This window comes from Syngnathus typhle, linkage group LG4 (assembly GCF_033458585.1).
Source record: "Syngnathus typhle isolate RoL2023-S1 ecotype Sweden linkage group LG4, RoL_Styp_1.0, whole genome shotgun sequence".
Taxonomy (NCBI): Eukaryota; Metazoa; Chordata; class Actinopteri; order Syngnathiformes; family Syngnathidae; genus Syngnathus; species Syngnathus typhle.
The window spans coordinates 2,905,889-2,930,719 of NC_083741.1; the positions used below are offsets into that span (position 1 = coordinate 2,905,889).

The 24,831-nt window shown below is 42.3% G+C and overlaps 1 protein-coding gene across 3 annotated transcripts in view; it reads left to right on the forward strand.

Moving 5' to 3' along the window:
• The window catches only part of arnt2 (aryl-hydrocarbon receptor nuclear translocator 2), a 174,723-nt gene that overhangs the window by 51,725 nt on the left and 98,167 nt on the right, over window positions 1-24,831 (forward strand). For all 3 annotated transcript variants that reach the window (XM_061276013.1, XM_061276015.1, XM_061276014.1), the window contains 5 exons: window positions 10,982-11,195; window positions 11,521-11,734; window positions 14,717-14,819; window positions 19,739-19,804; window positions 20,220-20,305. In XM_061276013.1, the coding sequence (XP_061131997.1) occupies window positions 10,982-11,195; window positions 11,521-11,734; window positions 14,717-14,819; window positions 19,739-19,804; window positions 20,220-20,305 (683 nt within the window). The remainder of the gene's footprint in view (window positions 1-10,981; window positions 11,196-11,520; window positions 11,735-14,716; window positions 14,820-19,738; window positions 19,805-20,219; window positions 20,306-24,831) is intronic.

The window sequence follows — 24,831 nt, forward strand, 5'->3', positions numbered from 1 at the left end:
ACTTAGGCGAGCGAGCGCTCCTCCGGCCGTCGTGACTGCATTTTACCGCGGCACCATTGAGAGCGTCCTCTCCAGCTGTATTGCTGTTTGGGGTGGCGGCTGCACTGACTACAACTTGAAGGCCCTGCAGCGCATAGTGAACACGGCTGGTAAGATTGCTGGTGCTTCGCTCCCCTCCTTGAAGGACATTTACACCTCCCATCTCACCCGCAAGGCGACCACGATTGTGAGTGATGCGAGTCACCCCGCTCACTCTTTGTTCGAGCTTCTGCCCTCTGGGAAGAGGTACAGAAGTCTGCGCTCCCGCACCTCCAGACTCTCAAACAGCTTCATACTCCAGGCTGTTAGGATCCTGAACTTGCTCCCCCGTTCTGCGTAGCGTCCTGTACTTTCACTGTCTGAACTGTCTGAATGCACACTGGCTCTTATTATTTATTATTTGTTATTACTCTTATTTATTGTTTGTGCCTTTTTGTTTATGATGTTTTTTACTTTTGCGCTATGCTTGCTGGCTCCGTTATTTATTGTGTTATCTGTTTATTTATTATTTATTCATCACTCTTACTATTGATTGTTAGAATTTTTGCCTTCTTGTTTTTATATTGTGTCGCGTACATGTATGTCTATCGTGTTATGTGTCTCGTCACCGTGGGATAGAGAAAAACGTAATTTCGGTCTCTTTGTGTGTTGTGACATGTGGAGAGATTGACAATAAAGCTGACTTTGACTTTGACTTTGACTTTGACTTTGACTTTGAGATGCCGGTGCACGACTGGAAGCTCGCGGGAGAAGAGCAGACAGGCAGGCAGACCGGCAGGTAGGAAACCAGGCGTTGCGTCGGTGTGCGTCCCCGAGGCAGACAGGGCAAGCAAGGGCAGGCAAGCTCGTGGTCGAGAGGAAGAAGATCAGGCCAGACAGAGTTCGGAGCAGAACGATCAAACAGGCAGTCAAGGTGTAAGGCAGAGACGTTTTCAGGATCAGGCAATAGGTCAGGCCTGGCAGTGTCCATGAATGGGTCAGTCAAGCAGGAAGACAAGGTCGGCAGGAGTCAGTTTGGTGAGCAGGAATGAGTCACAACATAGACAAGTAGCAAGCCAGACGAACTACCTAGGAGTGACGGGAGAATGGTGTTTAAATACACGCCCAGATGAGCAGGTAACGAGAGACAGGTGGCGATGGGCGTTGATTATCGCGGGGCGTGGCTAAGAGCAATGTGCGTTATTGCAGACCTGGCTGTGGACACACGTGGGAGGCGCAGCAGCTAGCTGTGCGCGAGTTGGAAGAGTACTCGACTCGTGGATGAAGAGCAGAATCATGACGGGGAGCGTAGCCCCATGCAGCGGAAAACAGCTCCCTCGCTGAACGTAGAGTGACATTACAAGCGGGGATCGTGGCAGCTACTAATGTGTGGGCACATGTCAACCGGCAGGGTTAAAGTTAAAAAGTTAATGTCCCAATGATCGTCACACACACATCTGGGTGTGGTGAAATTTGTCCTCTGCATTTAACCCATCCCCGTGTGATTTTGATCCATCCCCTGTGGGAGAGGGGAGCAGTAAGCGGCAGCGGTGCCGCGCTCGGGAATCATTTGGTGATCAAACCCCCCAATTCCAACCCTTAATGCTGAGTGCCAAGCAGGGAGGCAATGGGTTCCATTTTTATTCTTTGGTATGACCCGGCCAGGGTTTGAACCCACAACCTTCCAGTCTCAGGGCGGACACTCTACCACTAGGCCACTGAGCTGGGTGACGGCGGGCTGGAGACGGGATGGATATGAATTTAAGGCTATTGATTATTATTTATTAATTTGAGCTTTCACACACATGAAAACATTGCAGGATTCCCTCTTCAAAACAGCAATAAACGTTCTATGTATTGATATCTATGTCGACAGCATAGATTTTAGGTTAAAATGACATTAATCTCTTTGATCCTTCCGCATACACTGGCCAATGGTAGATGTGGTCTTTCAATCATCAATCATTTCTGAACTGGTTATGGTTTTGGTCCAATTTTAAATCCATCCGCTCGTTGTCCTATCTGCTAGTGTGAAGCTAACCTGAGCATTTGTGTCTCCGCTCGCCAACAGGTGATCGAATTCCCTTTGATGGCAATTGTAAATGCGTGACAGTGAAGTAATTAAAAGAGTCATTGCCACAGAGCAGGGGTCACCAACACGGTGACCGTGTGCACCAGGCCGCCCGTGAGGACCGCATGAGTCGCCCGCAGGACTGTTCTAAAATTAGCTCAAATAGCGGCACTTGTCAGTGAGCTGCATCTATTTATTTTATAGTCAAACCTCGGTTTCCGAACGTCGCGGTTCTCGAACAAATTGGAATTTGAACAAAAAACTATTTTTTTTGCTTCGGTTGTTGAACAAAATTTGGAGGTCGAACCTAGCGAGATGAGCCGGGAGGACCCGAGAAAACCAGACCGCGCGGCCCGGATGCCGACTGACTCCGGAGTTATTGTATTTTCGTTACTTTGAGGATTGTATCGTGGTGAATTCTCTTCGATGTTCTGCTGGTCTCCAACATCAAACGGTGGATTGGTGGCTGGCTCAGGCAAGGAAAACTTCAGTGACACGCGGCTGATTGGGGAAAGATTTTATTCAACCAATGTCAGAATTGAAGTGTCTCTCTCTAGCCAAAAAAAGAAGTCCCCCTGTCTTCTCCCGCCTTGGATCTTATACCCCGCACGCACACGAGGGCAGCTGGTCAACTTCGCCCCTGCCAGCCTGCTTTGTTGATTCTAACCAAATGGCTGATTGCTGTATCCTGGTGCCAGGAAGTCTGCCTTCCTGGCCCAGGCCCCATAAAATCCCATGCGCGCGTGCCCTGGTCACCTCTAAACTTAGAAGTTAAATATACAATGCATGAGACCTAAATAAAAATACACTACAGTATTAACCCCGAATCATGCTTCCAAAGAAAGCAAGTGGGAGCAGTAAAGCCATCCTAAAACACAAAGACGCTCTTAAAGCAATGCGACAGTGAGCGCCCGGCGCGCTGCGGTTGTGCGATCGGACCAAATTAAGCTCCCTGCGCACTAGGGTCCACTTAAATTTTGGAAAGTAGATCAGGACTTTAAAAATATTTTCTAAATTTCAGCAACGGCTCTGTCACAATAATGTGACCAGCGCGGTGCAGTTGCGTGGTGGGCGACGCGCTACGGTTGCGCGCTCGGCGGTGCGCTGCAGTTGCGCAATAGGACAAAAATGTGCAAATGAAAAAATGCTTATTAAAAAATGCTTTTTTTTAAGTCTTGGAACGGACTAAAAATTGTTCTATTATTTGTAATGGGAAAAATAGATTCTGAATTCGACCGATTCGCTTCTCGAACGGACTGTGGTCAAAAAACGAGGTTTGACTGTATTTTTGCTATTCTTGTTAAAATCACACTTACATGTGAACTGGAAATGACAATAATAACACATAGTGAAAGCTAAATTGAGCAAATTGGTTATTTCAGAAGTGTGTGTCAAACTGGTAGCCCTTTGGCTTAATCAGTACCCAGAAATTAGCTCTCGGTTTGAGAAAGGTTGGTGACCCCTGCCACAGAGTGTGATAAAACTCAACATAATGAAATTGTGCGCTGTCACTTGCCACTTTAATGTCATCCTCCTTCTCGTTGCATTAGTAGGAAGCGGGATTACTGAGTTGGAAAAAGGTTTTCGCCTCAGATCCATTTCCTCGACAAGTTGGTCTGTAACTGTCAGAGGACTAGCTCTAACAACAGATTCAAAGTTCTAGTGACGGCACCATCGTATCCGAGTCAGCAATTTTTAAATGATTACTTAATATGTTCTACCCAATCAGATAAATGAATGAATTATGACTCATTAGTGCACAGCCGTAATATATATACTTGATGTACTACTATATCGTATTTTCTGCACCATAAGGCATTTCGGGTTAAAAGGCGCAGACTCAATTGTGTGTGTGTGTGTGTGTGTGGGGGGGGGCTGTACTTAATTCACACACAGGGCACACCGCGTTATAGAGCGCATGCACACCATGACTTAAGGTTAAAAAAACTTTACTGAGACAGTGAGTTCGGTTGTACTATTTAACCATGTCTGTACTGTAACTCATGTTATTGTTAATCAATATTCATACGCATATCCTTCAAAGTCCTCATCTTCTGTATCCAAATTAAATAGTTGGGCAAGTTTGCCATTAAACATGACCAGTTCCCTCTTGTTCTCCCCTCGGAGTCAAACTCGTTGTCGCTTTGCTCTTCGGCATTGTTTCCAGCTTTCCAGAAAGTTTGAATTGTGCCTTGTAAGCATGTCTCTTTGTCGATGCCATTTTAAAGTGTCCTAACGCTGTTTGCTTTGTACCTCCCGATCATATTCATCAATGGCGGTGGAGAGATGTACTCCACGTATTACGTACAGTCCTCTGATTGGTTCACTGCCCCAATCTACGGAAAACGTAATGTCCTCTGATTGTTTCATCGACAAATTTTACGGCCCTGTGTGGGGGCAGCCAGACAACATTTATAGATTTTGGAATTCGGTCCACACAAAAGGCGCACCTTATGCGTGCTTTCGATTTTTGAGAAAATCAAAGGCGTTTAAGTGCACCCTATGGTGCGGAAAGTATGATATCTGAAATGTCAGAACGATGAATGCCATTTTTGTATTGGTTTGATTGTTATCTGTCAGGTCTAAATACCATCAGACATTAAACCACACGCTGGAAAGAAGAGGAGAAACGAACCAGAACAGGTTTACTCGCGAGGAGAACGATAGAGAGAGGAAACTCAGTTACAATCTCCATCAATTCTGAGTCCTTACTTCACGTGCTCCTCTATTTAATGTTTTGGTTGCCCTGGTTACAGAGACGTTGTCACACTAAAGGGAGATAGTGTCTGTTGCAACGCTGATTAGCTAAGGAATGTAGTGTGGTGTGAATTAGCACTTCATTGTCGACCCGTGACCCCCGCAGAATTTGTCCTTTCTTCAACCAGCTGTTCTTCTCCCAGGGTTGGCTGAGTGTGATCAGATAACTTGAATTGCCGCTTTCCTGTGGAACAATGCAACTAAACCTTTGCTAACTTTATCTACTTGGTAAATTAACACACAATAATAATAAGTAACTTGTCCTAAACACTTCAACACACATTAAGTAAATGTAAGGTAACTGGTATGCATTTCCTTAAACAAACATTGAGTAAATATAGGATAACTTGTACGCAACTACTTCAAACTGTATATAACACTTAACAAAGAAAAACAGTTCTGACCAACAACAATCTAGGAACCAAACCTACAGTTAGATAAAAGGAATGAAGTTTCTTTGGACCAAATAAGAACATTTCGCCTATGCAAATAAGCTCTGCTCATTGTTAGTGAAGGCCTCTTACGGGAACAAAAACACAGATAACAAAAGGACAGGAAGGATACATATGGCTGACAGGGATCAAAAGACATCCCTGCCCTTAAAGAGGAAGAACCTAAACAAAAGAAAAGTCATAAAATTTAAAGACAAGGCCTTCAGGTCTGGCAGGCCAAGGCTTCACTTAAATTATTCCAACATTATCTGTTGTACTACTGTGAATTTGTAGTACGTATTTCTGGAAAAAAATATTTTTTCTAGACAAAGGATTAACTATGTGTGAATATTGGGAGATGTTAATACCGTAATTTTTGGGCTATAAATCGCGTTTTATTTCATAGTTTGGGTGGGGGCGGGGCAACTTATACTCAGGAGTGACTTATATATGGTTTTTTTCCACAAACCTTTACTTGATCATTCACACATCACTTACAAGTATAGTTGACCACTTCACATGTTATTTTTAGTATAGTTGATCACTTCACATGTTTTGATATCTTTATCTTGAACATATTCGAAACATGAAAAATAGAGAGAAAAAATCAAATAAAGTAATTAACACTTTAAAGCGCCATATCCTCTGGACATGTCCTCTGTCACCAGGATGACATAAAGGACGAGAAATTCGATCGATTCTGTCAGGTTTATTTCGCTGACTGAATAACTATTAAGAAGAGCAACAGCAAACAAACCACAAGTGAGACAGAATATTAAGTCTTTTCTCGCGAGGAGTGCAGTACAGATAGCTTACAATAATCTCTACACACACTAAATATCTGTAGGCACTCCCGCTCTTTTTATTTGGATTTGCCCTGCCCACAGTGAGAGACATAAGCCACTAAAGGGGAGGAGGAAAGCATGTGGGCTTTGTCTTGTAAGGAAAAAAATCACTAGGTGTTTACAAACTGATAAGAACATCTGGGAAGAGGAGTTTTAGTGGACTGGATACAGAAGAAAAAACCTTTGACCTCTAGTTAAAACATAGCAAGGGAAGTTTTACGACATTGTGTAGGATGCAACAAGCTAAGTTATTTATTACTGGTTATATACATTCCAACCTAATCCTACGATCAAGATAGTTAGGAAACCCTGACTTTAATGGTCACTTGGAGGTTCATCTGGGGTGCAGGACAGCAATGAGGCACGTTGTCTAACAAAGTGGTCTTCGTTAGAAAGGAACTGTCCTTCTGTGGTACATCATAAAAACAGCAAGGCCAAACAGCAAGCATATATTGCAGTAATATTGCGGTAAAGCATTGATTAGAGAACGCATGATAACATATATATACATTTTTCTAACAATCGATGGATTTAATGATTTGGAGTGACACAAATGGTTTGATAATATTGTTGTTGTGATAGTTAGTTAAAATATAGTTTATATATCGTTGTATGGGCCTGCGGAATAGTTTGAACTGCGGCGCGGCACACGGCAATATTGACAAAGGACGATCGATAAAATACGAGAAATCTGATCGATGTATTTAATGATTTGGAGTGACACAAATGGTTTGATAATATTGTTGTTTATGTGATAGTTATTTAAAATATACCGTTTTTTCCGTGTATAGTGCGCCCCCATGTATAGTACGCACCCCTAACAATGGCATGCTGATGCTGGAAAAAAGCTTGTACCCATGTATAATACGCACCCAATTTTTATGAATTTTTTTTAATTTTGTTTTTTAATTTTTTTTTTTTTTTTTTTTTTTTTTAAGTCCCAAAGATCGTCACACACGCAGGGAGGCAATGGGTCCCATTTTTAAAGTCTTTGGTATGGTCTTAACTAGGCTGGATGTCATTTTTTTTGTTGGCGTTGATTTCTCCGACTGCCCCTAAACGCACCACCGCGCTCCGTGCGCGCATGGGCTGCGGACGTGAAAAAGGCGGCTCTGTATGGGAGAGACGTTGAAGAGGAATAAAAACAACCTTGGAAACCAAAACTTGCCCCTCGTCGTGACTCGGAGCCGCAACAAATGTTTCGGATTTGTGTAGGGTACATTGTGACAGACGGCAAACTAGCAGGTGATCGAGCGAGCGTCTGATACAAGAGCATTGCGGTCGTATGGAGCGTGTTTGAAATGAACAGCAGAGACGAAAGGAACAAGGCAAAGTGTTGTGAAATAAAATATTACCTGTAATACGCATTTTGTTATTTGCTGATTGAAACTGCTAATTAAACTGTGAATTGAAACTAATAGGTGGAGAACTGAACTCTCGCTCTTTATATAGCTGACGTGTCTTGCGCAACCGTTCTGCGCATCTGTAATGGCGGCCTCCGTATGACGTCCGGTCCGCGATGGAGATTAAAAAACAAACAATATTTGACAATAACACACCATCGAGGATTGCACCATCGCATCAAACGATGTGTCGTCAATTATGAATTTTACTAAGTGTGTTGGGCAGGATGGCTGAATGCGATGCGCGATTGACAACAAACAAGAAGAAAGGTGCGTTTTATTTCGGGGGAGATTTGTCATGTCTCGTCCCCAGTTTTGCTATGTGTCTAGGTTGCCATAGTTTCTGTTCGTGTCACCCCGCTCTTCCTGTGTCACCTCAATCGATGTAACGTGTTTTGTATTTAAGTCCTGTCTGCCCCTCGCTCACCGTTGGATCATTGCATGTGTTACTGTCATTCTGTTCCTGTCTTTGGTAATGTCACCCTGTCTTTTTGTTCCACGACTTTGTCGGTCAGTCCTGTTGTTGGTTTTGTTGTACCATGACTTTATTTAAAAAAAAAAAAAAAAAAATTAAAATTTTTTTTCTTTGTACCCATGTATAATACGCACCCCAGATTTTAGGACAATAAATTAGTAAAATATTGCGCACTATACACGGAAAAAAACGGTAGTTTATATATTGTTGTATGGGCCTGTGGAATAATTTGAACTGCGGCGCGGCACACGGCATTGTTGACAAAGGACGATCGATGGATTTTAATGAATTGGAGTGACACAGATGGTTTTGTAAACGTGTTATTTTGTAATAGTTTTTTTAAAATAACTGAATGTTACGTCTGTGTTTGTCACGTAAGCATACCATATCGTTTAGCCTAGGGGTGTAGTTGGCCCGCGGTCCAGTTTTTATTGGCCCGCAGCAAATTCTGAAAACATAATTGTATATGGCCTGCACAAGAAGCTTGAGCTCAACTTTGTTGCATTTCTCAGTTTCCACACTAGATGGAGCCCGCCACACAAAGCATTTGACGTCCGATTAGCACCCCCCCATCAACACCCCCCCCCCGGAAGAGAAGCGAAAGCGCAGCGTTTGACGTCCGATTAGCAACACCCCCCCACCCCGGAAGAGAAGCGAATGCGCAGCGTTTGACGTCCGATTAGCAGGAAGACAAGCGAACGCGCATCGTTTGACGTCCGATTAGCCCCCCCCCGGGAAGAGAAGAGAACGCGCAGCGTTTGACGTCCGATTAGCAGGAAGACAAGCGAACGCGCATCGTTTGATGTCCGATTAGCCCCCCCCAGGGAAGAGAAGAGAACGCGCAGCGTTTGACGTCCGATTAGCACCCCCTAGGAAGAGAAGCGAACGAGCAGCGTTTGACGTCCCATTAGCACCCCCCCTCCCCGTAAGAGAAGTGAAAAAAAATATTGGCCCCCGGGCCCCTTCATGTTACTAAATCTGGCCCTCCTTGCAAAAAGTTTGGACACCCCTAGTTTAGCCTGTTGATTGATTGATTGATTGATTGAATATTTATTGATCCCCAGGGGTGGGGAAATTCAGGCCCCAGCAGTATTCATACCACAGAGTGGGTATACAAAAGACGCACAAATGGCATGAGCGCAACTCAACAGGCTCTCATAAGGCTGCCACACAACGGCGCCACAAAGAAAGCCAGAAAGTGCTCAAGATAAAAGCCATCAAAGCAAAACAAAGATAAAAGACAAAGGAAAAAAAGTAACTGTGGCCAACCAGCACCCCTCAACACAAGAGAACACCCCAAAACACACTAAATAGCCTCCACGGGGTCCATAGACAGGTGTAGGGGCAGTCCAGTTCAACGGCGCCCAATGGACCGTGGTCGTGAATCGGTGAAAAACATCACAAAGCAGGCAAACGTGTGAGCAGCGTCCTGGGCACCCAGTCGGGTGCACGTGCAGATGGTCACCACGGGGCTAGCATGGCGAAAGTCGTTGGTTCCGACGAGCATGAGGGAGCGGACTCCCCACAGGGGTTGCGGCTGCAAGGCCAAGGCGAGGGACCCGGTCATCACTGCCCGGATAAGCAGGAAGCCGCCGTAGAGTTACGCCGGTCTCGACCGATGATCCCGGTCCCAGGAAGAAAAAAAAATAATACAAAATATCCGATCCGAAGAGATACCGAGGTGCGGTAGAAGGCACCAGCATCGCCGAATGGACAAAAAGACAGAAAGAAAAAGGAGAAAAGAAAGAAATAAAGAGGAAAAGAGAGAACACTGCTGGGAGGCAGCCACTTACGGCGCCATACCGAAAGAAAAAAAAAAAAAAAAAAAAAAAAGAAAAAAAAAATCATCATCATCATTCATATCTGTTCTTGGTGTTGGATTTTGTCGAATAAATTGCCCCCCAAAAAATTTATACTCCGGAGCGACTTATATATGTTTTTTTTCACTTTTTTGGGCATTTTATGGCTTGTGCGACTTGTACTCCGGAGCGACTTATAGTCCGAAAATTACGGTAATGTCACGTGTCCGTGCCATCTGTCATCCAACCAGTGAATTTCCTTCTGTCAGTCGTTGACAGCCACGCTCACATAATTACGTCAATTATTTGCACTTGTCCCCGCTTGTTAATGGCACGATTTAAACTCTGGACTTCCAGTCACACGCTGTCAGTTCGTTCAGTTGCCCTACCTGTTGTCTTGCCTGTATGCTACCCGTTCTGCTGTCCGTTTGTTTCCCTGTGCCTGCTCTCTATTTCAGCCAGCGCTCTATCGTTGATCCCGTTAGCCCAGCTAACTGGCCGGTGGCGTTCGGGCGCCAAATGCCCCAGACGGTCGCCCGTCTCCAACCACAATTTTGCACGACCTGCCTGCTGGTGGTCCGACCCCCACATTCCAGCGATCCACTTCTCTTTCCCCTTCTCCTCAATAAAAGTCCGTGCCGCACATGGTCGCTCTGCCTCGTCCCTCACAAATAATCTACTAGGAGACATACATTTGTTTTTTTGGCTGTGTCACTTAAAAAAGAGGACTTATAGATAGTTCTGTGATTGATCGGCGACTAGTTCATTTGCCTGCAACCCTAGTGAGAGTAAGAAAGTGATAAATTAAGTGAGGGCAGAAAATGGAAGCCTGGCTCACTGGACATTGATTGTCCTTCTGAAAATTCAGTTTTTTTTATTTTTTTATTTCTAGGGTCATGAACCATTTTGCATTACCCCAGTTTCACCTGCAAAAAAACAGAGCCTCTGGCAAACGTATTCTGGTGTATGAAATGTATAATTATGGGAAATCCATTTACATCCTTCATCCTCTTGTACAATACAAATGGTCAAAATGTTTTTTGCTGTCTTTATTCATTATGGAAGATACAGTTAACATATTAATCAAAGAGGATGTATGATTCACTGTGCTTTATTTCAAATTGTACAGTATATTAGCTGAACCCCGTTTTATGTTTTGTCACTGCTTTGTCTGTATTTTAGAGAGAACCACAGTGAAATTGAGCGGCGCAGACGCAATAAAATGACACAGTACATCACCGAGCTGTCAGACATGGTCCCTACCTGCAGTGCTCTGGCCCGTAAACCTGACAAACTGACCATTTTGCGCATGGCAGTCTCTCATATGAAATCAATGCGAGGCACTGGGAACACATCCACTGATGGAGCCTATAAGCCCTCGTTTCTTACTGAACAGGTACTTTCAAGGAGCGACTATGTAACTAATTCATTTACATATAAACGTGTGAAACAACTATAAAAAAATTCTAAAAATTAAATATAGTACATTATTTTTTGTCATCTCTTTCTACAACCTGTTTTGTGTAAATTGCATATATTATATACGTGAAATTACAATCCTAACTAAACTATCTGACACCCCTGTTTGATTTTGTGATTCATTAGTTAAATCAGTCTTTAAAATTTGAGTTGTCTTGAAATTCATTGTTGCGGTAATAACTTGTCACTGTGTTTGACTATATTCGGCCATTTATATTTGTGAATTATTTCTTGGGTTACAGGAACTGAAGCATCTGATTTTGGAAGCAGCGGATGGCTTTCTGTTTGTGGTGGCGGCGGAGACGGGACGCGTGATCTATGTCTCTGATTCTGTAACACCAGTGTTGAACCACCCCCAGTCTGAGTGGTTTGGCAGCACTCTTTATGAACAGGTCCACCCAGATGATGTTGACAAGCTGAGAGAACAGCTCAGTACCTCAGAAAACTCCATGACAGGTAGTTCTGCTGGTATTTATTCATTTGTTAGATTCTGTAGTCAGTTGCCATAATAAGCTATGTATTTATATAAAGGACCTTGCCACTTTGAAACGGCATTACTATCCATATATAATCTCTTATACCGTTTTTTTCCGTGTATAGTGCGCCCCATGTATAGTACGCACCCTAAGAATGGCATGCTGATGCTGGAAAAAAGCTTGTACCCATGTATAATACACACCCAATTTTTATGAATTTTTAAAAAAATTTTTTTTTTTTTTTTTTTTAAGTCCCAATGATCGTCACACACGCAGGGAGGCAATGGGTCCCATTTTTATAGTCTTTGGTATGGTCTTAACTAGGCTGGATGTAATTTTTTTTGTTGGCGTTGATTTCTCCGACTGCCCGTAAACGCACCACCGCGCTTCGTGCGCGCACGGGAAAGAGGCGGCTCTGTATGGGAGAGACGTTGAAGAGGAATAAAAACACCCTTGGAAACCAAAACTTGCCCCTCGTCGTGACGCGGAGCCGCAACAAATATTTCGGATTTGTGTAGGGTACATTGTGACAGACAGCAAACGAGCAGGTGATCGAGCAAGCGTCTGACACGAGAGCATTGCGGTCGCATGGAGCGTGTTTGAAGTGAACAGCAGAGAAGAAAGGAACAAGGCAAAGTGTTGTGAAATAAAATATTACCTGTAATACGCATTTTGTTATTTGCTGATTGAAACTGCTAATTAAACTGTGAATTGAAACTAATAGGAAGAAAACATATCTCGCTCTTAATATAGCTGACGTGTCTTGCTCATACGTTCTGCGCATCTGTAATGGCGGCCTCCGTATGACGTCCGGTCCGCGATGGAGATTAAAAACAAACAATATTTGACAATAACACACCATCAAGGATTGCACCATCGCATCAAACGATGTGTCGTCAATTATGGATTTTTTTTAAGTGTGTTGGGCACGATGGCTGAATGCGATGCGCGATTGACAACAAACAAGAAGAAAGGTGAGTTTTATTTCGGGGGAGATTTGTCATGTCTCGTGCCCAGTTTTGCTATGTGTCTAGGTTGCCATAGTTTCTGTTCGCGTCGCCCCTCTCTTCCTGTGTCACCTCAATCGATGTAACGTGTTTTGTATTTAAGTCCTGTCTGCCCCTCGCTCACTGTCGGATCATTGCATGTGTTACTGTCATGATGTCTGTTTGGTTTCTGTTCCTGTCTTTGGTACTGTCACCCTGTCTTTTTGTTCCACGACTTTGTCGGTCAGTCCTGTTGTTGGTTTTGTTGTACCATGACTTTCTTTAAAAAAAAATAAAATAAATAAATTAAAAAAAAAAAAATTAAAAATTTTTTTTTGTACCCATGTATAATACGCACCCCAGATTTTAGGACAATAAATTAGTTAAATTTTGCGCACTATACACGGAAAAGAACGGTAACTAAATCTATGCATTAAAATACTTTACTATGTGGTTTGGCACTGACTTGATTTATATAAACTTATATACTATTTTTCCTTAACCGTCTAATTAAATCACTCAAGTGATTAATGGTAATAATTATTTTTTTATGCCAGTGCATAGTGTTGCCTGTGCTCTAATCACATTTTGTTAAAAGACTCAAGAGAGACTGAAAATATCATCAAGCCCATGTGCACACTAGAGGGCATCACTGTGTTATCCATTTTCTTCTGGAGGAAGGCGATAAAAAAATACCTTCTCTGGGGGCTTTACAGCATCTCAATGTCTATTTGTGTCTGTCAGTCTGTTGATCTGACTGCAAACTGAATACCCAGCAGGGACATCTAATCCACGTAACACAATAATGACCGTGAAGAACTGTGAAGGATGAAAAGTACACACACAAAACCAAACACATTATACCCACACATATGCCAATCTCATACATAGCCTTTTAAGTCCCGACTCTACTCAATAAATTCAGTGGAACTGAAATAGTGAATTTTGGACGTTTATTTGGAAACTTCTTTGAAGCTAAAGCCTTAAATTAGGGCATGTTTACCAGTTTACTCACTCATAAAGAGTGAATACCAACAAGTTAAATACAGAGCAAGTGTGCTTTTGAATGTACAGATGCGTATTTGTGATGACTGGCTTATTCATGCAATTCTGTGAATTAAAATATAGAAAAACATTTGTTTTAACACATTTCAGGAGTGTTTTCTTTAAAGGATCAAGAGATATTTAATGATGTAATATGCTGTTACATGTTTGCCATGGTCAAGAAAGTATGCCACCACACTCACGTGCAAAGCTCCAAGCAAATATTTATTTGCAAGATGGTGCAAATTCCTTTTCTATCTGGAAGGGATCAGTCTTCTTCCAATGATAATGAATCCTGTTTGTGCCGCTCATGTCTTTTATCTTTCACTTTTCCCATATGATACATCCCTGCTTCAATATATGTCACTCCAAATCATTAAATCTATCGAAGTCTTCGTCCTCTGTGTCACTGTATCACTCCGCTGACTCCGGAAGTCAGTGGATGGATTCAGACTCATCGTCAGTTGCAGTTCCAATTATTCCACAGGCCTAGAGCGCTCTCATGCAGTTTAAAGTGAAAATTACATGTGAAGTGATAAACTACTAATAAATAAGAATCTACTAAGTAATCTGTTAATGGTCAAGCAATATTGTGTTAATAATTTTACATATAAGTCACCTGATTATAAGTCGCACCAAACTATGAAGAAAATGGCAACTTTTTGTCCGGAAAATATGGTACTTGTTTTGACTTAACTAAAAGAAGCTTCTCTCTCTCTTTCTCTCTCTCTCTCTCTCTCTCTCTCTCTCTCTCTCTCTCTCTCTCTCTCTCTCTCTCTCTCTCTCTCTCTCTCTCTCTCTCTCTCTCTGTCTCTGTCTCTGTCTCTGTCTCTGTCTCTGTCTCTGTCTCTGTCTCTCTCTCTCTCTCTCTCTCTCTCTCTCTCTCTCTCTCTCTCTCTCTCTCTCTCTCTCTCCCTCTCTCTCTCTCTTAGGACGGATTCTTGACCTGAAGACAGGAACAGTTAAAAAGGAAGGGCAACAGTCTTCCATGAGAATGTGTATGGGCTCCAGGCGCTCCTTCATCTGCCGTATGAGGTTTGTATTAAATATCCACTGTATAGTCATCCCCTGCATACTTGTGGTTCAGCACCTGCAGATTAGCATTATCTGTACCGCTTGTCCCCACGGGGGTCGCGTGCGTGTGAAGCCTATCCCAGCAGTCATTGGGCAGTAGGCGGGGAATACCCTGAACTGGTTGCCAGCCAATCGCAGGGCACACAGAGACCAGCACCCATCCCTACTCACACCTATGGGCAATTTGAAGTGCTCATTCGGCCTACTAAGCTTGTTTTTGGGATGTAGGCGGAAACCGGAGTGCCCGGAGAAAACCAATGCGGATCCGGGGAGAACATGCAAACTCCTCACAGGGAGGGCCGGAGGTGAAATCAAACCCGCACCCTCCTGACTGTGGTCGTGCTAACCAGCGTTCCACCGAGCCCCCCGCAGATTAGCATATTTGTTGATTTTGTGGTGTTTTATGGTTCAGGTCACTACTCAACTAATCTAAAAGTTCATTGTAACAGTTGTTCTGTGTCACTTCACTGGTTTATCTCAAACAAAATATTTTAGGTTGCATTACCTGACATGTTTCGGCTTGTAGCGGAAGTACAAGCCGAAACATGTCAGGTAATGCAAAATATTTTGTTTGAGATAAAAGAACCAGTGAAGTGATTAACAAGTAAAACCAAAATGAACTTAGTACAACTGTTGTTCTGTGTCTCTTTAGTTTTTAGTGCTTCATAAAGGGTACAATAAAGGTTGGGAAAAATTGCGGCATTCATTGAGCGGTTTGCTTCTTTTTTTAATGTACTGAAGGCGTTTTTCAGTGTTAGGGTGGTGCTCACTCTAACTTATTTTGCAGGAACCACACAGGAGTCAAGCAAGTCATTTTAGACACCTGCAGGCGGAGAGTTCACTCGTCGCTGTGCTTACGGCGATGGTCGAATGAAGTCTGACTCAGGCCTCGTCAGGTGCTTATTTATTGAGAGAAACAGAGTGGGGTTGAAAGTGGGGGTGTGGGAACACACAGGTTAGGGTGGAGACGCTCCCCTGCTGATCAAAGCATAGCAGGGGGCCTTTTACGACTTTCTGTAAACAAAGCAGCTTTGATTGCTTCCTCTGCGTCTAGTCAATCAGTTGAAAAGATCTTAGCACTTTGGTCAACTAATTTTGTCTAGACAGGACAAACTAGTTAAATTATTACAGGTTGCATTCCAACATAATCATACGATGAAGATATTCTGCAAACCCTAACATTCAGTTTTGTCAGACGCCTTACATTTGGATTCTAGTGCCTTGATTCAAAGGGTCTCTGACAACAAATGACGCAAACTTGTAAAATATATCGACCATAAACTGTTTTACACTGTATTTCAAAGACCCACTTTAATCCCGCCGTGACAGTGAATTGTCATTTGTTGAGGTTTCCATACAAAAATTATAATTTGACAAAGTACATTTTTATTTTTGTTTTCAAACTGAAAAAGGACCTCTGATAAAGTTCTCTACCTGTATATGTATCATTGAGTGCTGCAGCCTAACCCAGTTGACAGAGTGCAATGAACCCTGGAAAGATTTGTGTCAGTTACAAAGCTGACACTCCCACAGAGAATTTAGAGCAGGGGTGTCAAAATGTTTTTGTCACACGCTGCACCGTAGTCACACTTTCCTTCGGAGTGCCACTATGACAATGAAGAAATGACAACAAAATGATAAATAACTACTGTATTTTTCTGACTAAAAGTCGCTCGGAATATACATCGCATTAGCCATAAAATGCACACTAAAGTGAAAAATAAAGTCGCTCCGGAGTATAAATCGCATTTTGGGGGAAATTTATTCGACAAAATCCAACACCAAGAACAGACATAAACGAGCAACAACAGGCTAAACGATAGGTATGCTAACGTGACATAAACACAAACGAAGAGCTGAGAACGGGCCTGACAGTTAGTCAAATAGTCATTGACAGTTATCCAAATACCGTTTTTTTCTGTGTATAATGCGCGAAATTTAACAAATTTATTGTCCTAAAATCTGGGGTGCGCATTATACATGGGTACAATTTTTTTTTAAATTTTTTTTTAAATTTCTTTTTTTTTTTTTTTCTTTAAGAAAATCATGGTACAACAAAACCAACAACAGGACTGACCGACAAAGACGTGGAACAAAAAGACAGGGTGACATTACCAAAGACAGGAACAGAAACCAAACTGGACAGGACTTAAATACAAAACACGTTACATTGATTGAGGTGACACAGGAAGAGAGGGGCGACGCGAACAGAAACTATGGCAACCTAGACACATAGCAAAACTGGGGACGAGACATGACAAATCTCCCTCGAAATAAAACTTGAAATCACCTTTCTTCTTGTTTGTTGTCAATTGCGCATCGCATTCAGCCATCCTGCCCAACACACTTAGTCAGTAAAATTCATAATTGACGACACGTCGTTTGATGCGATGGTGCAATCCTTGATGGTGTGTTGTTTTTATTCTTTGATTTTTAATCTCCATCGCGGAAAGCCCAATTCGCTTTTCACATAAAATGATGTGGCAGGCCGTAACTGGCACACCAGCCTTGAGTTTGATTTATAGCCTTAAAGCAGGGGTATCAAACTCGTTTTTTTCACGGGCTGGATTGTAGTCATAGCTTCTTTCGGAGGGCCATTATGACTGTCAACCCAAATAAATGTATGAGCACCTCCTTATATACAGTAAAAGCTACAAAACAAACTGACAAATAACTCGTTTACAAATCAGACGAGTAAAAACTGGTCAAATATTTAAAAAAAAGACATTATTAAAAGTGAAGACAATTTGCAATTCTAGTAATGACACATGAATTTGATGCACAATTTGTCTTCGTGGGACACATAAAATGATGTGGCGGGCCGTATCTGGCCCCCGGGCCTTGAGTTTGACACCTGTGCCTTAAAGGAACAGTAAAGCGAACGCAACATTGGCACTTATGTGATTGACTCTTAAAAAATGATGTCAATATTACCATTACCCCCTGAAAACAAAATCCAGAAGTGAATTAGCAGTATTTTGGAACAGAGTGGTGGCGGCCTTACTAACGCCCACTTTTTGGGCGGAGTCTGCTTGATTTGACACATCAGCCTGACTGTGTCACTGAAGGAAGCGATCACAATTATCCCATTGGAACTAATTCTAAGGACTATCGCTTAAAATGTCCAAAAACAACTATTAATTGACACCAAAATGTACATGGATATCTCTACTTATGACTACTTCAACTTATCACAAGAATTAGCCTCTTCGTGGCCTATTTAAGAGGAAGAAATGAGCAGCCTCTCTGTAGTTTAAGTGCCTTGTCACGTCTGTATTTCCTTTCACCAGTCACCAACATACGCAAACATGATGCATCCCGAAAGGCTTTATGAAAGGTGAATTGTTCATACGTCGTTATATATTCAAATGAAATTGTTAAGGGTTCATTTGACTTAGATTACACCTGAAGTCCACGTATAGGGTGTATATCTGCCGCCTATCCGAAAAAGAGGTGCTTTAAGCGGCCACACTCAGTTGAAGGGCGGGACCCTTGCTGGAAGTCAGGTGCTCCCAATCTTTCCAATAATCTTTCCAACAAGCTGACCTCGCTTCCTTCCGTGACGTCATCAACCAAGACATGGAGGGGAGGGATGTGTGGCCCTATTCCTCATTGTAAGTGGCTGTTTTTAAAGGCATTTATTGTTTCATTTTTTTTCTACAAAATATAATGATAAAATAGAAAATGGTAACTTTTTTCATTATTCTGAATACGGGGCTGTAAAAAATGAAACACCTTCACATTTGTTTCCTTTTAAATATGCATATTTTGACAATGGGAATAGAGGCTTTGCAGTCACGTGGTTTTATCACGTGATTTTGTGTTATGCCGCCATCTTGGCGGTCAACTCGTCAGCTCGTTCCTACGTGTTTGTATAGATTGTTTGATTTCTGCGCTACATTTTCACCGATTTCACCCGAATTATGGCTGATTTGCTATCCAACGAAGTTGGGCATTTGGATGAAGAATCCAAGAAACGTTACAGAGAGAAGTTGAACCTTGTTGGCACAACGGATCCGTACCTTTTACCGAGAAGCATGCTAAAATTTTGCAACAGCCGACCTGCCTGAACTCTCAAACCACTTAAGCTCAGGAAAGATATGCAAATTCTGTACTTTACTGCTCGGCTGTAGAGCTTTGCTAACCTTTATGCGACTGTCTGACTCTATTGATAAACTATGGTCTGTGTTTGTTGCTACCATTTAGACAACATATCTTTACTCCAAAGCCTCTCTAAGACTCAAGCATGAGCTCTTAAACATGTCAAATCAGTTATATACGTGCACAAGGTTAGGTTAACAAAATGTTATAAACAGAATATTGCTGATATTTTATGGTTTGGACAGTATACAGAAACATCAGAGGCCTCTTTGTTTTGTCTATATCTGTCATAATGTCCTGTGAGTTTCATGACATCTGCTGTGTGCTAAGTTGCTCGGAATTTGTTGGACTGGCATTTTCCTTTCTTGTTGCTATTCCTGGCTCTTTATAATTCAAACAACATGCTTCTGAGACAGTCTGCGAGAGACTGCAACAATCAGGGAAACACTTCTCTGACACATACATAAACATGGCTGGGAAGAGCACAGATTGATCTGCTAGCCAACAATTCAGGGAAACTATTATTGAATCCAGACAGGCATTTGTAATGTTCAGCCATGAGTCTGTTGTTTTCACTGTTGCATCAACTAATTTTGACAATGGCCACCAGGAAACTCTGATGGATAGTCGCCATCTTTCGCCACTGTTTTAACTTTAGCTTGAAGGAAAAGCAGTACTGCAGAGAACTTGCAGCTTGGCACAGCTTGGTTTATGCAACCGGTATCATGAAAATTCCAGCTGCAGAGTTACAAATTTCTTCTTTTGTGTACTGTCTATAGGTGTGGCAGTGCTCCCCTGGATCACATTTCACTAAATCGTCTGTCTAATATGAGGAAGCGATACAGGTAATAGGTCTTAACTAAACAAGTTTGTCATCCATCATCTTTGTCATCATCTTGTCTTTCCATCAAAAAATTTCTCTTGCTTACCACATATTAGGATGCAGAGTTAGAAATGTTGATGAATGAATATCATTTACTTAAAACATGGCACTGTACAGAAGGTGCTATTCATGATTTTGGAGAGTGATAAGTTCATGCAATACTCTGACCTCTTTTGAATAAATAGTAGACATTCAGTTGAAACCTGGATGTGATATTTCATTGGTGTTCTACAAATTGAATACAGCCAATGCTATGTAGATTTTGAACTAAAATAAAAGCACTTTAATGGTGATTTTCAAAAATGACAAACTGTCATAGCTCCACAGACTTGTGTCAGTGGTTAACATGCTGCGGTGTGTTTGTTTTTGACTGACAGGAATGGCCTCGGACCTTCAAAAGAAGGAGAAGCTCAGTACTCTGTGGTTCATTGCACTGGCTATATCAAAGCTTGGCCCCCTGCAGGTAAACAAATACTTTAGTATACACCCTCCACTCTGTGTCCCCTCTTGCCCCATGCTTCACCCCGCTGCATGAATGAAACCCAGAAAGAAACTATGACCCCATCCAATTGAAAGCAGTTGTGGGATTCGAGGTGCTCATTGATCAGAACTTGGATTAAAAGAGCAATCTGCCATCACATGCACGGTTTCCATATTTGACAAATGTCAACGTGGAGAATGTCACTTCACTTTTTAATATACTTTTGAAAGTATTTCCTGCTAAATTTAATTCTCTAAAAATACAATGCAAATATCTATATAGTATGAGCTTATTTTTGTTTTTTTTTCTTGCCTGTATAGTATTTCCCCACATGACATATTGGACATTAGCTCCACCAAGAGTACTGCTTTTACGTGTTTCACAAACTTGGAGTGCACAGGTGTCAAACCCCAGGCCCGTGGGCCAGATCCGTCGCACAAAGATTACATGCTGAAATATATTGTATTAATTTTCACACAGAATAATGATGTTATTCCCCAAATGCAAAAATATGTATCTTAGTACGTATTTCCCAACTGCAATTTCCCAATACACTTATATGCATGGCTCTGAATTTTTTTCCCCTTCCAAGACTTTCTAAATAACGCGCTTTTAGGGTTAATGCAATTCCCAAATTCTTGAGCCCAAAGTCTGTGTAAAATCGAGACTTAGCTGTATATACATTTGTTGCCTCACTCAATCACGACATTGCTGTTCTGCAGATTGTTTGGGAGGTGTCAGCGCATCATGCTTTAGTACAGTTATTTATTTTACAGCGTGTCATGGTAAACGCCGAGTAGAGTGCACTAGATTCTACACTATGGTGCTCACAGCGCTTTACAGAGTCTCACATTCACCCATTCACACACCCATTCATATCCGCTCTATGTTTTAATCTGTCTGTCTGTCTGTCTGTCTGTCTATCTCTCTCTCCCTATCTCTCTCCCTCCCCCTCCCTCCGTCCGTCAGTACATCTAATTGCCTCAAAAGGTTGCGCAACTAAATATCAAATTAAGGGAACCATCATTTTTTTCAGGCCTCTTCCATTTTACCTGACTTAATTTACATTTTCTTGTGTGAATTATTGTGCTTCTTCTCATAGTTATGTATTTTTCCTTCATTAAGAAGGAACGCTGATGCTGCTCATATTGGCTGTGAGCTAAGTGTTGGAGCGTACACACTCACTAGGTGGACAGGTCCCATAGATGTATTGAGGCAGAGAACCAGGATTCTCTCAGAGCCACCTGTGGGTGGTACCACTGCTCCCAGGAGTGTGTTCCTGACAGCGAACCCTACTCCGTGTTCCCTGGTTTCCTCAGGGGGCTTCCCCCGCCAAAAGAAGGGATAGTCCTTTTCCTTGAGTGAGCCAGATCCATGGAGCCGTGTTTCCTGGAGGGTCGAGATGTCAATTCTGAGCTTCAGGAGTTCGTTGTTGATAACTGCAGTTTTACGGACATCACTAATTTGTTGTAGGTTGTCGCTGAGCCCGGGTGTCATAGTCCTGACATTCCAGCACCCCAGGCGTAGTGCTGGAATCTTCGGTAATTTCCTTTTGTTGCTTGGTGCGTGAATTTACAGCCCACTTGTTAGGATAAATCCCTGAGCTCCAAGCACCCAATGAAGCAGGCAGGCTGTGGCGGGAAAGCACCTTATTGGCTGGGGGCTGCCCAGCTTGAGGCGGGCGGTAGCTGTCCAATGAGACCGAACATCTCTCCCACCGTCGGAGATAGCCCCTGGCACCCACACTCTACGCCAATATGAAAGGGCTTATAACCGGTAACTGGTTAGTGGAGCTGAAGTTTCCTCTCCAGTGCGCAAGAAGCCTGGGCAAGTTTTATGGAAGCCTTGAGTTTCCCAGGCATCAGGGCTTCCCTCTCGGCCTTCCTGTTGTCACCCAAAGGAACGGTGAACCGATACGTTTGGCATCAGGTTGGCTGCAGGAGTTGCCAGAACAATGCCTTTTTTCTTTTAAAGCATGAGTCTGCCTAACGGAGTCCAAGCCGGGTTTTCTGTCGGGGTTTGCTCCCTTAGCCTTTTCGTTTCAGACGATACCCACAAGGCAGCGGGGGTGCTATTTCCCCATAGCTGGGACAGTGGTTAGCGGGCACCAGGACATCCACGCGCCGGTGGGCCTGTACGTCACGCCTAGGGGCCCACTGTTGCTCCCCCGATCGATCCCCTGCAATTTAGCCTGGAGCCGTGAGGCACCCAGTTACCATGTGTGACCACGAGGAGGCATGCAGAAGTCTTGACGGTGGAGAGGCTATGTACCGGCTGAGGAGACTTACGCACTCGGCTCCTCTTTTCGCCCCCGGAAACAGGGGGCTAGCCGGCGGCAGTGGCTGAAAGCAGAAGGTAGCAAGCAGGAAGAAGCATGCAACATGCACTAACTACGAGCACTACTACTCCAACACCACTGCACTTCGCATCACAACGCCCTGTGTGCGAGCACACACACACACTGCCTGTGATTTAGGGCTATATAAATCAACTTGATCTGACTTGACTTGACTTCAGCACCTATCTGAAACTCACTAGAAATGCTGATAAAAACGAAAATAGGTATCTTTATTAATTAATGATGAATACAGGTTTTATTTACAAAAAATATTTGATTAACTAACTGTCACAGTATCCAAGGGTAACTCTCACAAAAAACTATTTGCTCTATGCTTCACATTTATCAGTTTTTTTTATTACAAAACATTTTTGTTCACAAAGAGAGTCACAAAACAAATTAGCAAAACTGTGGTTCCACTTTAGTATTTTCTTATTTAAGTCTGCAGGAGATTCTAATGGCATTCTGGCAGAAGTCAAAGAGCTCTAAATTACCGATGTGAAGCCGCAGACATTTCCAAGACCAAGAAACTTATTTTGGTTACATCCAAGTCCCAGACATGTGTGTCACACATAAACTAGTTTACTTAAACTATTACACACAAGATTTTTTTTTATCATTGGCTATTTTCATTGTAGAATAGAATAGAATAGATCTTTATTGTCATTGTCACACATGTACAACGAATTTTTAAAAAGTGTCAACCGATCAGCGCATGAGCTAAAAAAAATAAATAGAATAAAAAGATTAAAAAAAATACAAGCTCAAAACCCACAGAAGAACATACACAGACATAATCATTTACGTTTAGCGACATTCAATGTGACTACCGCCGTAAGGTAAAAACTGTTGGCGAGTCTTGTTTATAATAAGAAAATAAGAGTGCCATCTGAAAATTTGAAATATGTCGGTTATAGAAGTGTGAGGGAAATAAACATCACGCACCAAACTGAACTAAATCCTTTGAACTTTTGAGTGTATCTGGAATAACTCAGTCTGAACTCATGTACCACATGTGTTTAAAATACCAACACATTTAGATTCTTTACACGAACAATATTCCTTTGGAATGTTGTGTGCACAGTCCTGCAAGAAAACAATTTTCCTCTGCACATGCAGTAATAAACTGCAGAAGACACAGGATGCTGACAAATAATATTTTACATTGTGCACCTGCGCTGATGCTGCTCATATTGGCTGTGATTTGAACAGTGTAAGTGGAAGACATTGCAGTTGATGAAGGTTTATTTTATATTTTATTTGAGATATCCTTTGTTATCTGGTCAAATGTGTTTAATCAATTTACACAACCAATTCCTATGCTAATCCTGACCTGATTGCAGACATTCAATGAGGTTGACTCTCATACTGAATCACTGTGATATTGTCAATGTTCATAGAGCCTTTGGAATCTTTGCTGATTGGCTGAGAGAAGTTCCAGTTCTGTTGTTTTGGAGTAAAGCAAGTAGCAGCTACTTTGACTTACTCAGATGCCATGGTTTGGCTGTGTTTTATCACGGGCAGTTCCCATGTGTTCTGCTGGTCCGGAGAAGACGAGGCGGCATGTGCGGTAGATTACTGGCCAGTAAATCTATAAGTACCACGGTTAAGTCAAGTCAAATTTATTTATGGAACCCTAAATAACGGACAAGTCTCAAAGGGCTTCTCCTGTGCTAAGATTGATAATTATTCTCAACATCCCCTGATCTTAACTCCCAGGAGGGCAAGGAAAAACTAAATATCAAATTAAGGGAACCATCATTTTTTTTCAGGCCTCTTCCATTTTACCTGACTTAATTTTCATTTTCTTGTGTGAATTATCATGCTTCTTCTCATAGTTATGTATTTTTCCTTCATTAAGAGGGTACCACAATTGTATATTTCCCCACATTGATATGGCAGGGTGTGTACTTGCTGAAGAAATTGTTTTTGAAATTGCTTCCCAGATCCTCCCATCTGTGGTCCCTTCTCAAGGTTTCTCATTTTTCCCCCAGTAGTTTTTTTTTTAGTTTTTCCTTGCCCTCCTGGGAGTTTAAGATCAGGGGATGTTTGAGAATAATTGTCAATTTTTTGTATATGTGAAGCCCTTTGAGACTTGCCTGTGATTTACGGCTATATAAATAAACTTGATCTGACTTGACTTGACTTCAGCACCTATCTGAAACTCACT